We start from the raw sequence: 14,669 nt of genomic DNA, 5'->3' as shown, positions 1-14,669 counted from the left end.
ATTTGTCTGGAAGACAGATTATCTATACCCTGTACGCCAGAGTTACAGACAACACTGGAGATGTCTGGGGTGGTGTCTGATACTTCTGCGAGGGTGGAGGTGACGCTGACGCTGACATCTCGAGGCGGGACGCCCTAGCACACCCAGAGGTGCAATGGGTACTTCAAGTGTTACTTGTACCAACCCCGTCGATGGCGTCAGATATATCTCAGGAACGGCGCCTCTGACTAGGGCTCCTCGTTGGTCCCGGACTTTACAGATGCGACACTGAGAGATACGCTGGGCTTGGAGAGATCGGCGCCAGGGTTGGGCGCATTGGCATATGGAGTGCGAGGGTCGCCACTACTGTCACCAGCGCAAGAGTGAGAGCAAGCCAAGCGGGTGTCAGAAGATCGAGATCTAGAAGTACCTGGAGCAGCTCTTCCAGCGTATGTCGGCACCGCTGATCATTGCCCAGATCTCCGGATCATCGGGGTAGATCCCCCCACCGTAGAAGAAAGAGAAGGCGGTTGTGATCCCAGTTAGCGTCACCTCCTCAAGCTAGACAGTCAGCGCACAGATAGCAGGCGTTGGAGTGCAAGTCAGGCATATCCTGGAATATTGATGACTATAGTGGAATATTGCCCCCGACTATGAGGAAGACCCCGCTGAGGAGGAAGGTTTGTACCTGCCGTTTTCTGCAATGTACGATTAGATAGCTGACAGGCTCCCAGATTGCCCTTCCCTGGCACCAGGTGTAGACAGCACCAGGGCTATCAGAGTGGACCCGGAACTGATGATCTCGCCACAACCTATTGTGACCGACACCATGTCCTCCCTGAATGAAGACTTTGCGAAGCTGTCGTTGAATTCCACCATCAGGGCACCCAAGTCGAGGAAAGCAGGATTATAAGGTGCACAGTCTCGACTTTGCGGACTGTGGGGCGGTGTTAGATGAGGTCATTAGGAGACTATCTTCCACCTCCACGTATAAGGTATGGGACTCCAGGATGCCTTCCGCCCCCAGCCATGCCAGTTTTCCCTACACCAGTAGGGAAACTGGGCATCTTTTGGAGGAACTGGTCCATCCTCGAAGATCCTTACGTTAATAGAATGTTAAAGAAGGGCTACAAACTACCGGTCATACAACCTCCACCGTTGATATCCTATCCGGCGGCACGGGTGTTATCGAGGTGTTACTAGGGAAGTGTGCCATCAAGGAAGTGGTGGACCCACACCTCTTGCCAAGGTTCTACTCTCTGAAGGTCTCCGACAAGCTATGCATGATCCACAACATGGCAGCATTCAACGATCGTTACTTGATGGAGCCTCTTCACTTCAAGATGGTATCTCTGGAACAGGTGCGCCTCAAGTTGGTCCCGGAAACGTGGCTGTGCAGTCTCGACATAGAGGATGGGTATCTGCACGTCCCCATCTACCTGGCTCACAGGAAGTTTCTGAGGTTTGTATTCGAGGGTCGACATTACCAGTGGCGGATCCTGCTGTTTGGCATTTCCATGGTCCCGTGGCTATTTACCAGAATTACGACACCTATCAGTCGGTTTCTTCAATAGAGTTTGACCCATACATAGATGTATCAACCAGATGCTCAACCAGTTCGAACCTCAGTTGCTATGCAGACAGCTAGACTTTGCCATCCATCTCCTTGAGCAGTTAGGGTGGATAATCAAGCTGGAGAAGTCGCAGTTGCATCCCACGCAGGAATTGGTGTTTATCAGGGGCCTGTTCCAGACACAGTACAACCGTGTTCGGATCCCTCGCGACCGGTCGGAATAGATTTCCCAGTTTATAGCGAAGGCACTGTCGGAGCCGTGGCTTCTCAGGGAGTGGCAGTCTCTGTTGGGCCTACTTACGTCGGCACAGGACTTAACACGGGTGCCTGATGTCACGGCCGTTACAGAGGTACCTCCTCCCGTACATACAAGCGGACGATGTTACGACATGGCTGTTGCTTCCAGTACACCTGCACCAATACCAGTGGTGGTGGACGATTGAGTCGAACATCTGACAACCTCGGGGATTGGCATATCAACAATCTCAAGCTGGAAGCTGTGATTCTAGCTGTAAGCCACTGGGCACCGCTGCTATGCCACTCCAACCTACTGATTGTTTCAGACAACATGATTGTCGTGTGGCAGATTTTGAGACAAGGGACAACCAGGTCCAAGTCCCTGCTGGATCAGATGTTCTGTCTAGCCAGCGTTCTAGAGGCAAAGGACATAGAGGCCAGAGCTTGTCTTATCCCATATGCGCTTTCCCGACCATGGAAGCCATCCCCGACCGAGTGGATGCTTCACCCGGAGATATTTCGGCTCATATGTCAGGATCACAGGCGCCCACTGATAGACCTATTTGCCTCACAGTTCAATGCTCAGCTTCCAGTGTACGTGTCTCTGATACCAGACCCGGCAGCTTGGGCGGTCGGCGCTCCATCGACGCCTTGTGAGGTACTGAATGCCTTCCCACCGCCAGTACTAGTACCAGCAGTACCATTTGGACTGTAAGCATTTAATTCAGTGTTAGCTGCCAGAGGAGATAGGAAGGTCTCGAAGATCCCGGAACTGCTCGCTATGTTGAAGACGTTCAAGCTGGAGGACCAAAAGGTTATGTTCCAGCCGCCTGCATGGGACCTGAACGTCGTGCTACAGCACTTGAGAGGTCACCCTTACGAGCCACTGAACAGGGCATTGTTTGACAACCTAACGAGGAAGACAGTGTTTCTGTTGGTACTAGCTATTGCGGAGTTAGCAAAATTCACATGCTGGATGTGACTAGGGTTCGGTTTGAACAGACCAGACATGGGGCTGTTCACTTGGGCCTTCTCTGAGATTTCATTGCGAAGAACCAGCTGTCAGGTCAACCAGACAGGTTATTCACCATCCCCCCTCTTATTGCCATCATTGAACCAGAGGATCAGGAAGAGCAGTTACTTTAGATTATACTTCAGATTATATATCAAGAAGTCCTCTCTTCGTCGGGGAATTAGGAAGAGGTTGTTCCTGCCTTTTTCCATGACTACTAGAGGGGAAGTCACCAGGAACACAGTAGCCTTATGGTTGAGGCAGACCATCTTGGCGTCTTACTACGCACAGAATCATCCACACCCGTCATCTAACAACCCGCATGAGTTTCAAGCGTTATCCTCAACTATGGCCCTGCACAGAAACTGTACAGTTCCTGACATTATGGCTGGATGCTTCTGGCGGTCCTCTACAGTATTTGCTAGCCATTACCTGCAAGACTTGGCAGTGGAAGATATGGAGGGGATGCACTCGCCCTATAAGGTACGATCTTGCTTACCTTGGTCTATGGGGGTTTTGTACTTACATGAGATAATGTACCATACCCTTCCGGTGGTTAGTATGTGACCTGCTCCTCTGATTCTGGTTCCAGTTGACCTTCACAAGAGATTGTAGCGGCAGACCGGTGAACAGTGAATCAGTAGTGGTCCATCTGCCCCGAGGTATATGTGAGATGTTAGACTCTGATGGTCTTCTGGAGTCCTGCACCATTGTACTGTCTGTTGCATCCATATGCTATGGACCTATGGACCTCCCAACGCTGGATGCTCCTCCGCACTACGGACTCTTCGGACGAAGTGAAAATGAAGATCTTGTGGAGTCTACGCGCATGCGCAGTGAGGAGATCCAGATACTTCCGTATCATGACAGTCATCAATTGCAATGTAGCCATTTAAGATTGAATAGCAATTCAACTCTGTCAGATCTCCTACTAAGCGAAGGTAGGAGGTAATATACTAAAGACCTATGGTAAGGTAAGTATTTAAATATCTAAGATATTTAGATTTTAACAATTTTGATTAATTTCAGACCAGCCTCTTATTGGTGATGACAGTCTTCCAATTACTCTGTTTGCCATGGTGACAAAGTTCTGCAGTGGAAGTGCCCCACACTTTCCCATGAAGAAGGTTCTGCTCCTCTTATGGAAAGTTGTACTGGTGAGGAGATTATACCCATATTTGTAAACTAATCTTATCTCACATCTTGTGACCCGTGAAGGTCACGGGGTAGAATAGGCCTTCAGCAACCCATGCTTGCCATAAAAGGTGACTCAGCTTGTCATAAGAGGCGACTAACGGGATCGGGTGGTAAGGCTCGCTGACTTGGTTGACACATGTCATTGGTTCCCAATTGCACAGATCGATGCTCATGTTGTTGATCACTGGATTGTCGGGTCCAGGCTCGATTATTTACAGATCGCCGCCATATAGCTGGAATATTGCTGAGTGCAGCGTAAAACTAAACTCACTCACTCACTATCTCACATCTTGTACTCTATCTCTTTAATTCAAACAGATGAGTAGAAACAAAATCCTAGGCATGTCTTGTCCATATGCCCTTTCACTCCATGCTGCACTCCATGCTGCAATGTAAGGAGGTATTATCTACGTTTGACCTGCACACGTTTTGCATAGACTTTGTTCATAGGTAGACAGATAACCTGTGTTAACTTAGGATGCCTTTTTAGTCTATCGTTGGGTTGGTACGCATCATTGTGTTGAGAGGGATTTACTTAATGTGTGAACATGGTCCCTCTACCCCTAAGAAATCGGAGAAACAATGCCTGGTAAAGTCACGCCACATTACAGCATGAAGGTATTTTTGTGGTTCATCTGATTCTTACCTTTCTGAGAACCTTCATCCCAACAGGCTTCACAAGTTTTGGTCATGGAGCATCACGTCTTTGGATCCAGTTTAACAATTCTGCAGTTTGCAGAATCACATCAGTTTGGTGAACCACCAACTCTTTGTCTCGTGCAACTTCCAGTGCATGCACCAACCTTACTCCAAGGATCATTCTCATACGGCAAATCTACCAGCTTCGCCAAATTGTCCCAAAGTTCTGGTCAGGTCCGTCTTCGTCTTTGTCTTTACTTTCGACCATTCTGCAGAGGGTACTTCATTTGACTGTTTGGACTGTTTGGCAAATATTCCATCCCAGGACTGTTCACCGAATCATTCTCAGTCAATCATCGGACTTGCCTCATGCAAACTTCTCATGGATTCACTCCTTGGACCTTGCCTACCAACTCTATTGGTTCGCTGAATTGGGCTTATTTGGCGAACCTCCATTTGATGTCTTTTTCTACTTCAAGTTCAGTGATCGACCCCAGTGAACCATTCCCATTTGGAGGAGCAGCTCTATCATCCCATTTGATCAATCCCATTCTTTGGACCAAACCCGTCTCAAGACTTTTCATATATTTGTGCATGCCACTTCAACAGCCTGGAACCAGATGCTACAACCCGGTCGCCAAACTACTCCACAGCTGGTTCAGCAGATCTGTTAAACGCCACTGCCCCTACACAAACATTCAAACAGCAGTGTTCTACCTGGCTTATTGGTTCTTCAGAGCCTGTCTTACTTGTGCCTGGGATGCTACCAAAGACACTCAAACCTACGTCAAACCTTGACTTTAATCTTATGGATCAAGCTATGCAAGGCACTGTTGTTGGAATCAGGTAAAACAAGCAGTGGTAGGTTCAACACACATGCTCACTGATAATGTTACTTATTAGCCTATGCTGTGTTGTCTCCGTCCTTTCTCACTCAAATGGCTGTCCCTTTTTTTGCAATGCTTCCTCATAACAAATAGTGAACTGTTTGAACAGAATGTATCTGATTATTTTACTCAGCATATCCAAGTTGCCTGTGAGGCATAAGAAGATTACCAGTCACCCTCTTTTCTCATGGGTGAAGAGAGGCAGTGGCTGTGTCAGTAGTGCAGGCATACACTCAGCACATGATGTTCCATTGAAATTGGATTTTTTACACTCCTTCGAGGCTGGGACTCATCACATTCCATATCTAGACAACCATCCAATCCTCTCCTTTGATGAACAACCCTTTGCATTCTTCAACCACTTTTTATGCATTACCAGAAAAGCTGGCAATCCATTAATAATTCCCAATGCTTCACTGAGTCCTGTAACTAAAGACAACTCATAGCATTGCACTGGTGTAATCCTGGGTGCAATCATGGTTCAAGATCCAACACATGGCACCAGCAGTGATGTTTTGTCAAGTAGTAAGCATCCCTCACTTGAATTTAAATGCAATGTGACTCGCCCGGTTAACTGAGGACTGTGTTGTTCATATGTTTGTCGCTGTTGCGTCATGGGTAATAGCATGCAAATGGCAGATTTGTTTAACTGGGAATTTGATGATCTGAGTGACTGTGAAGTGCCCTGACAGATTTCTCGGGTGGATAACAATTCCAGCTTTTTATTGACAGTGACAATCATCACTCCCAACCTGTAAGGGTAACTGTTGGGACTATCCAGCCAACTGAGAGAGACAGCTTACTGAGGGTGTTTGACAGAAACATTTTGACAATGTAAGGTTACATGGTTTTCTAACCCTTGCCATAACCCTTAGTTCAGGGGTTACTATATCTGTGTCTGATCCAAGATTTCTGTGTCTGATATTGAGATTCAACGATCCCCATGCACTGATGCTACTATCATCGTCACTCTAGCAATCCCCGTTTGTCAAATCTGCTCCCATCATTAATCCATTGGCCAACAAAACATTCCAGAGATTGCCAATTTTAAGATCTTCATCACTCCATCTACAATGTGAACGATCCTGTACAACAACGATCCCCATGTGCCAATCCTCCTATATTTATCACTCAATCTGTATCTTCATGGTAGCTTGACAAATTGAACTTTCCTTTCGCAGATCCCTGCATCAGTGGCAAGAGCTGCTAATTCTCCTCATCTCTAGTCAATCCATCAATTACAGAAGTCAACTGTGGGCTCTTCAGAGGTTTCTGTGGGTGTACCTCAGGGTCGTTGATCCAAAAGTACTGATCCTACTCATCCATGGATCACCACATCCATTCCTTATTTGATGACTCATTGAATGGAACACCTCTGGCATAGTTAGACCCACTCATCATCTCTGTAGAGGCTGTTCAAGCGTTTCCATCAGCGTTTCTGTTATCCAGTCTGTAACAGGTCTTCGACTGGTACAAAGTTAGAATGTCTGGTAATTTCAAAGGCTGTCGCTCATCATGTTTGTCAAATTTTAAAATCAATTTTCTAAATACCTCTGTCAATTATATCTCCTTAGAGATAATGTTTTCACAGTGACATTTAGGTGTTGTCTAAAAAATAGCAGCTCTGGTGCATTGCGAAACCCTCTACATTTCTGATCAGTTTTTAGGATGCAAGGTCTCGTGCATAATGATTACTTGAGTGGCAAAATTTACTAATGGCCAGTATTTGATTTGCTATTCGGACACAATGTCCAGCTGTAAATATTGCCCAAGGAAACACTGCGTTCATCTACTTAATCATCAAGTGGCAGGACAGTGCTTGTGTGTGAAACAGGCCCTGCGCACTAAGAATTCAAGCAGTCATCCTGGCCATAAACCATTGGGTGCAAGAGCTTTGATCTATCAGTTTACTGATTGTCAGACATCATTGTAGCGACAGCCAGACACATTCCAGGGATCAAGAATGTGATCGCAGTCATTCTGTCTTGATCAGATCCTCCGTCTCTGACAGATGGAAGCTGCACCCACATATATTGCAAGTGATCTGTTACTCAATTACCAGACCTCAAGTGGACCCCTTCATGACCAGGTTCTAGCAATCTCCTGCAAGGGCCTCAACACTTGCACATTTCCTCCATGAGCACTACTGCCCACAGTAATTCAGAAGTTACTAACCACCAAGGAGATAACTTTGTTTTTTATATCATGCCCGATTAGCTGGTAAGATGTTGGTCTGTGGACTTGCCAGTCCAAACCCATTACTTCTACCCAGCTGTGACGACCTACTCATTCATCCTCACTCAGATTGTTACCACGGATATCCTCAGATGCTAAATCTGCATGTTTGGAGCATCTCCAGAAGTCGCTTGTAGCTCAAGGCTACTAACATAGAATGGCTTTGGCAATCACCATGGCTCATCGTACATACCTTTGTTCACTATACAATGATGAACTGAAACGGTTCGAGGATTATTGCAGAATTAGGGGCATTCATCCCCTACTACTGCTTCCTCTCCAGTTATCACAGAGTTCCTTCAGCATTTACGTGCCACTAAGAAACTTAAGGTTACTACACTGGCTATGTATTTGCATACTGTCAACTCGGTAATAGCTACAACTACAGGTGTTTATGTTTTCATCGTTCCAGAACTCCAGTATTTTTGCACTTGTACAGATTGTCTGACCAGTCAAAGAAATTCTTGCCTTGGGACCTCTCCATTGTCCTTCCGTCACCTTGTCACCAGTTACTTTGAACATCTACACGAGGATGAGTTTGACCACATTACTTTTAAACCTTCTTCCTAGAAGCCTACTGTGACTGGAATATTGGAACTTCACACCCTGGAGGTTCATGTGGAAGAAGCATGTCAAGGTTTTTCTTGGTCTCCTCTGGCATTTTGTTGCGAAGAACCAGTTGCCAGTTCAACTGGATCAGATGTTTATGATCCCTCTATTGTCCACTTTTCTTGGGCCTAAAGACTTGGCGCTCTGTCCTGTGACGGCACTTCAGGTTTACCCAGCTGCATTGCAAGATCACAGATGACTTTGGTAGCAGTTGTTCATTCCATTGACCACAGCGTCCCCTTTTGAACTAACCTGTTGCTTTTGGAAGTGCACCATGATACTTCAAGCATATACCACAGGCAAACTATAGCGCAAATGGAGTTGAGAATTTGACAAGTCTTATATGCGAGCAAAGCGTGCAAAGGTTGGCAACGTACATAACTCGCTCGAAAAATATTTTTCATGTCAAAATAGAATAAAGTCACCATCAAAGGTACATACCCATTTCCTCACTTGGTTGTGCTCTCAGATTTCCTTCCCCATGTTTGAAAATTACTCACGTGAAATATGTTTTATTCAAAATTTTAAGAAGCTCCACTCGTATTCATATCATTCTTTGCCTCCATTATCCCTGCCAGCTTCTGGTTGAATGGAGTGATGGAACAAGAATGAGCAGAAATTATAAAGAAATACCTTATTGCCTAATTTTATCATGAACCTGTTGGAGTTTATTTGTCTTATCTGTCATCTCTATTGTTAGAATTTTCGTAACATTTATTCTATATGTAAACACTTCTGGCGTAATGGTCGAATGAAGCAGGAGAGGTAACTCTAAGTATTCCACATGGAATAATACCCGCCTGTTCATTCCCTCCTTTGAACCGGAAGCTGGAAGGGGGAAAGGAGGTGAAGAACAGTCTGATATACCATGAGTTGCGCTTAAAATGTTGAATAAAAATATTGCACGTGAGTAATATTTCATCATGGGGTTGGAGATGTGAAAGCACAACTCAGTGAAGAAATGGGTATATACCTTTGATGGTGGCAATATTTTATTTTGAACCAAAGTGAGGAAAGTGCATTGCCAACCTTTCCTTGCTTCGCTCACATGTAAGAAGACTGGTCATTTTCTCTATGTTGTGCAACCCCACTTTTGCCTGTGCCTATACCTACACTGGCCTGCCTCTTCCAGCTGCCTCTAACCTGCACAAGACTTGGTGGACTTTGGCCTCCACCATGGCACTGCACAGCAACTATCCCTTGGTGTCGATCATGGGGGCTGTTGTTTTTTTTTTTATTTCTGTTACGATCTTCTCATTGCACTACCAATGAGACCTCTCTGTCACTGATATAAATGTATTCCACTAGTTCGGTCCTATGGCAGCTGTCTTCATCCCACCAGTGCCTATGAAGGGACTTGATCCACACAAAATTCATTGCTTCCTTGTGTATACTGAATAAAGTCTAAATTCTACTTCACTTTTTATGATCTTTATGGGCTTAGATCTACCTCACCCAGTTCCACTCTGGCATTCAGTACAGCTGCTGGATGTGACTTCCTCAGACTCCCTAAAGCTTTAGTACTACCAGGGATGCAGAGGTGATCAACCCCTACGCTTACTGACCTCTACACATCCGAGCAAATACATCAGTGAAGTGTGAATTACTATATTCCAGTGGAATTTGATGTGTTCTGCACCCATCATCCAACCGTTGGATAAACGTGATGGATGCTGGCCCAGACTGCCCACTACTAAGATTACATCTTGTTCAGAGAGGGGTGATCTTGTGAGCAGGTAGTGGAGCATGATTCCTGCTTTTCAGGACAGAGGTTGTCCAATAAGGGGAGCAGCATGGAGTGCACTGGCAAATGGACAAGAGCGGCTTTGCTTGCAGTTCGTTTCCACTCAGCTGGTCGAATTAAAGAGAGAGTACAAGATGTGAGATAGGATAAGTATTTTAATATACTATTCATTGTTAAAATTTCCGATTATCTCTGATGAACATGGTCTTGTCAGTAGTCCCATAATGTTCTTTTCATTTCTTAACCAGGTTTCATTAGGAGGATTAAAGGAACTGCAGGATATCAAAAATCAAGTCCGTCAGGAGAATGGCCTGCCTCCATTACCAGAAGACACATATGAAGTGTGTAAAAACATGAGGGCTTCATCACCTCCTGCATCTGCTGCTGACCTCATTGAGCAACAGGTGCCTCGCCGTGGACCTCGGGGTGGCAAACGGGTAGGTATATGTGATCACATGGAGATCACTGTTTGGATCCCTTCACCTGTGATCATAGGTGTTTCCAAATATTTCTATATGTGATACCTGCGGATAGTTGTTGTCCTTGACAGGGTTCGTACAATCTTGGAAAAGCCTGGAATTTGGGTACTTAGCCTGGAAAAGCCTTGAAAATCTTTTTTTTTTGCCTTAGAAAGCTTAGAAGAAGTGTTAATGACCTTGAATTTCAAGTAATGATGTACAATCTTAGGATTCTAACTAATGTCAGCCTAGAGCCCAGGTTTTAGGTTATAGGTTATTCATGAACATCTTGCCTCAGAGTATTTATTAACTACCTTTCTAAAGTCATATATTTAGCAATTCATGGGGACACTTTCTAGTCAAGAAGTTCTGCTTATGATCATTATATTCATTAAGTTTACTTACTTGTTTTATTTTCCTTAATTTTGCCCAGAAAAGTCTTGAAAAAGCCTTAAATTTTAGTCTTGAAATTCTGTCCGAACCCTGCTTAAGTGACCATTAGGAGGTTGGAAACACTTTGTAGCTTTGGGTTTGCCAGGGTCACACAGAAACTGTGTTTGTGAGAGCTTGGCATTACAATGTGATGTCAATGTGAGTTTTGCAGTATAAATTGGAACCTGTGTGAAGATTGGTACTAAATTGTTTCTTACCAAATCACTGTCACTGAAAATAATTCCTTGGATGAATATTCCAGAAGTAACATTTTGTCACCAGACTGCCCCATGAATGTCGATGTTACAATCAACACATCACAGTATCTGTGGTACAGGGAGCCCTGTGTTTGTACGTTTACCCAATGTTTCCCAGCAAAACGTCCTAAATGCACAACTCCTGATGGTAATGTCACAGACAGTAGGTTCTGTCACCTGACTCTAGTGTGCCTTGTAATCACTTATGGATGTGGATCACTTCAGTTTTTAACTTGTAAAAGCCATGTTGGGATGTCATTGCTTTACCATGTTTACTGGTAGTTTATGTGTTTGTGCTTTTGTTGCCATGTTTTGTATCTTTCTCTATCTTGCTGTGCTACACCCTCCTGTCTGTCTACTTGTCTGTCCACCTGTCTGTAGCCATCCCTTCCCCTTATGGAAAAACATACTTCATATTTTTTCTTTGAAATAAATTTTTAATGAGAACCAGAACTTGTAATAAATTTAATGGGATTGTTTATATCTTCACTGATCTTTTTGTGTGTTTTTGTATAGAAAAACTGCTATTGTATACTCACTGAAAGGAATAAAGGAACACATGATAGTGCAAGTGTTCCTATACTCTTTTCCGGATTTCTAAGTATATTGCACTGTAGGTGATAATTTGGAAATATATAAAGGTACACTGTACTTTCTTGTTGCCCCTTATTAATTTCCATGAGTATATAGAAATATTTGAAAGGTAAATTTCATTTAATGTTTTTGATTTTCAAGCACAAAATCAAATTACAGTTTTATTCAGAATGTGGTTATTGGGGTTCATTTTAAGCAGCTTGATGTGCTTTGTAATGTTATCAGTCAGTAACACTGAAGTGTTTGTCTGCGGAACCTGTAATCTTCACCATGTCTTCAACTGCTGAATATCCTGTGTACAGTTGTTTACAGTTAATTGACAGAAATTAACAACAATGTGTAGAGTGCATCTTAACATGTTTTACTAAACTTAGCAACTTTGTAGTACTTGTGTGTTTGTAATTTCATCATAAACTCTTTATTTTAGTGGGACCAATGTGAACAGCAATTACTAGAGATCTCATCAGATTGATAATCACAGCTAGTACATGAGATTAGCATGTTATTATCAACTATGAACACAATGTATGCTTCTATTATGTTCCTGTAGTCTTATAAATGTGTTTTGTGATTTGAAAAAAAATTATCCACATGAAGAATGCATTTTATGTTCAATCTTTGATTCAGTAACTGGTTGTCTCTTGTTCATGAAGACTGGTTGATTTTTCAGTCTGTGAAGTGAAAGGGATTATGGGCAGTGTAGCTAGGTCACCTTGGTTGATGGGAAAGCATGGGTTACTTCTTCAGCTGCTGCTGTATAACTACAATACGCCTTCAGTCCGATAACATATGTGCCATTAACCTGAACCAAACACACAAGTAGAATGAAGGTCTGCCAGGCCCTATTGCTGTCTGGTCTGGGGTTGTTAGAGGGCCACAGGGACATCTAGTAATAATAGGGGATGTCCCAGACCAAGACTGTAGAAGATTCCTGGTCGGCCTGAGAGTTTGGCTCAGCCTCGCTTTCTAACCTCTCTCTGCCATTTCTGCTTCCTCCTCTATCTGCTGTGCCTGTGTGGACTTGACACGATACGCTACAATGTTAGAGTTTGGTCAAACAGAGCAGTCTAGATGACCCCTTTGAGAATGGAGCAGAACGTGATGATGATCTGATGAGAGAGATTGACCCAATGAAGAATGGGAGTGACGAGGAGTTACCTCCTACTCCACCCAGACCCTCCACACCCACTGTCACACAGAGGTCATTGCCATGGAAACCAAAAGTCAGGTCAGTTATTATCTACACAGAGAGAAGCATTCTATCATCGTAACCACTGACCTTGGGCTAGAAATCAATCATAAAAGAGGTTATATATATTGCTGTGCCAAAATGTACTTTGATGAGTTTAAAAATAGTGTTTTCTGTTGTGTGATCTACCTACCATGTTATTAGGTGCTGAGAGATGTTCTGAGTGTAGCCATAGCAAACTAGCAGTCATTTGTTTTTAAAGAAAGAAGTGAAACTTAGTTGTGGAAGGTATTTATGTCATGATTGAGGTGACAATGTGTTGCAGGTTAAAGGATTTGGAGATGTTTCTGGAGCACACTCGAGGCAAGTTTGTGGGTTTCCAGGTGAAGAACGACCACTCCTCCCTGGCGGGTCTGCCACAACCCATACACGAGGGTGTCAAGGTCCTGAAACAGGTACATACCACACCGTCCAGTGAAATGACCAGCATGTCTGACTGGGTGTTGATGGCAGGTCTATGGCATGAAGTGGTAACAGGCTACAGCGTGTGACTGACTTTTAATGTGAAATGAAAAGGCAGAGGGAATGTTAAATGACTTGTGTCTATATGACATTGGTACATGACTAGGGTCTATATGACAGTGTTAAATGACTATTGTCGATATGAGAGTGTTAACATGACTAGTGTCTATATGACAGTGTTACATGACTAGTGTCTATGTGCAACTGTTAAATGACTAATTTCAATGTGACAGTGTGACATGACTAGTGTCTATATGAAGTGTTACATGACTAGTGTCTATATGACGGCGTTACTTGAGTAGTGTCTGTACGGAAGCGTTACATGACTTGTCTCCATGTGACTGATAATGTTAAATGACTAGTGTCTATATGGAAGTGTTACATGACTTGTCTCCATGTAACTGTTAAGGTGACATGATGTGTATATGACAGTGTTAAATGGCTATTGTCGATATGAGAGTGTTAACATGACTAGTGTCGATATGATAGTGTTACATGACTAGTGTCGATATGACAGTGTGACATGACTTGTGTCGATATGACAGTGTTACATGACTAGTGTCGATATGACAGTGTTGCATGACTAGTGTCGATATGACAGTGTTATGTGACTAGTGTCGATATGACAGTGTTACATAACTAGTGTCGATATGACAGTGTCAAATGACTAGTGTTGATATGACAGTGTTACATGACTAGTGTCTATATGACAGTGTTACATGACTAGTGGCTGTGTGCAAGTGTTACATGACTAGTTTCTATATGGAGGTGTTACATGACTTGTCTCCATGTGACTGTTAATGTTACATGACTAGTGTCTGTATGGAAGTGTTAAATGACTAGTGTCTATATGGAAGTGTTACATGACTTGTCTCCATGTGACTGTTAATGTTACATGACTAGTGTCTGTATGGAAGTGTTAAATGACTAGTGTCTATATGGAAGTGTTACATGACTTGTCTCCATGTGACTGTTAATGTTACATGACTAGTGTCTATATGGAAGTGTTACATGACTAGTTTCTATATGGAAGTGTTACATGACTTGTCTCCATGTGACTGTTAATGTTACATGACTAGTGCCTATATGGAAGTGTTACATGACT

At 43.6% G+C, this 14,669-nt stretch overlaps 1 protein-coding gene across 4 annotated transcripts in view; it reads left to right on the top strand.

Annotated features, from left to right (window-relative positions):
- LOC137296745 (striatin-interacting protein 1 homolog) overlaps positions 1-14,669 on the top strand; it is a 44,621-nt gene that overhangs the window by 18,693 nt on the left and 11,259 nt on the right. For 2 of the 4 annotated variants that reach the window (XM_067828585.1, XM_067828583.1), the window contains exons 7-10: positions 3,831-3,958; positions 10,361-10,549; positions 12,900-13,081; positions 13,368-13,497. In XM_067828585.1, coding sequence (XP_067684686.1) covers positions 3,831-3,958; positions 10,361-10,549; positions 12,900-13,081; positions 13,368-13,497 — 629 coding nt within the window. The remainder of the gene's footprint in view (positions 1-3,830; positions 3,959-10,360; positions 10,550-12,899; positions 13,082-13,367; positions 13,498-14,669) is intronic. The other 2 variants (XM_067828586.1, XM_067828584.1) reach the window with 1 other exon arrangement.

Source organism: Haliotis asinina, chromosome 9 (genome assembly GCF_037392515.1).
Source record: "Haliotis asinina isolate JCU_RB_2024 chromosome 9, JCU_Hal_asi_v2, whole genome shotgun sequence".
Taxonomy (NCBI): Eukaryota; Metazoa; Mollusca; class Gastropoda; order Lepetellida; family Haliotidae; genus Haliotis; species Haliotis asinina.
Note: the sequence above shows the minus strand (reverse complement) of the source record. Positions and strands in the feature narration are given on the sequence as shown.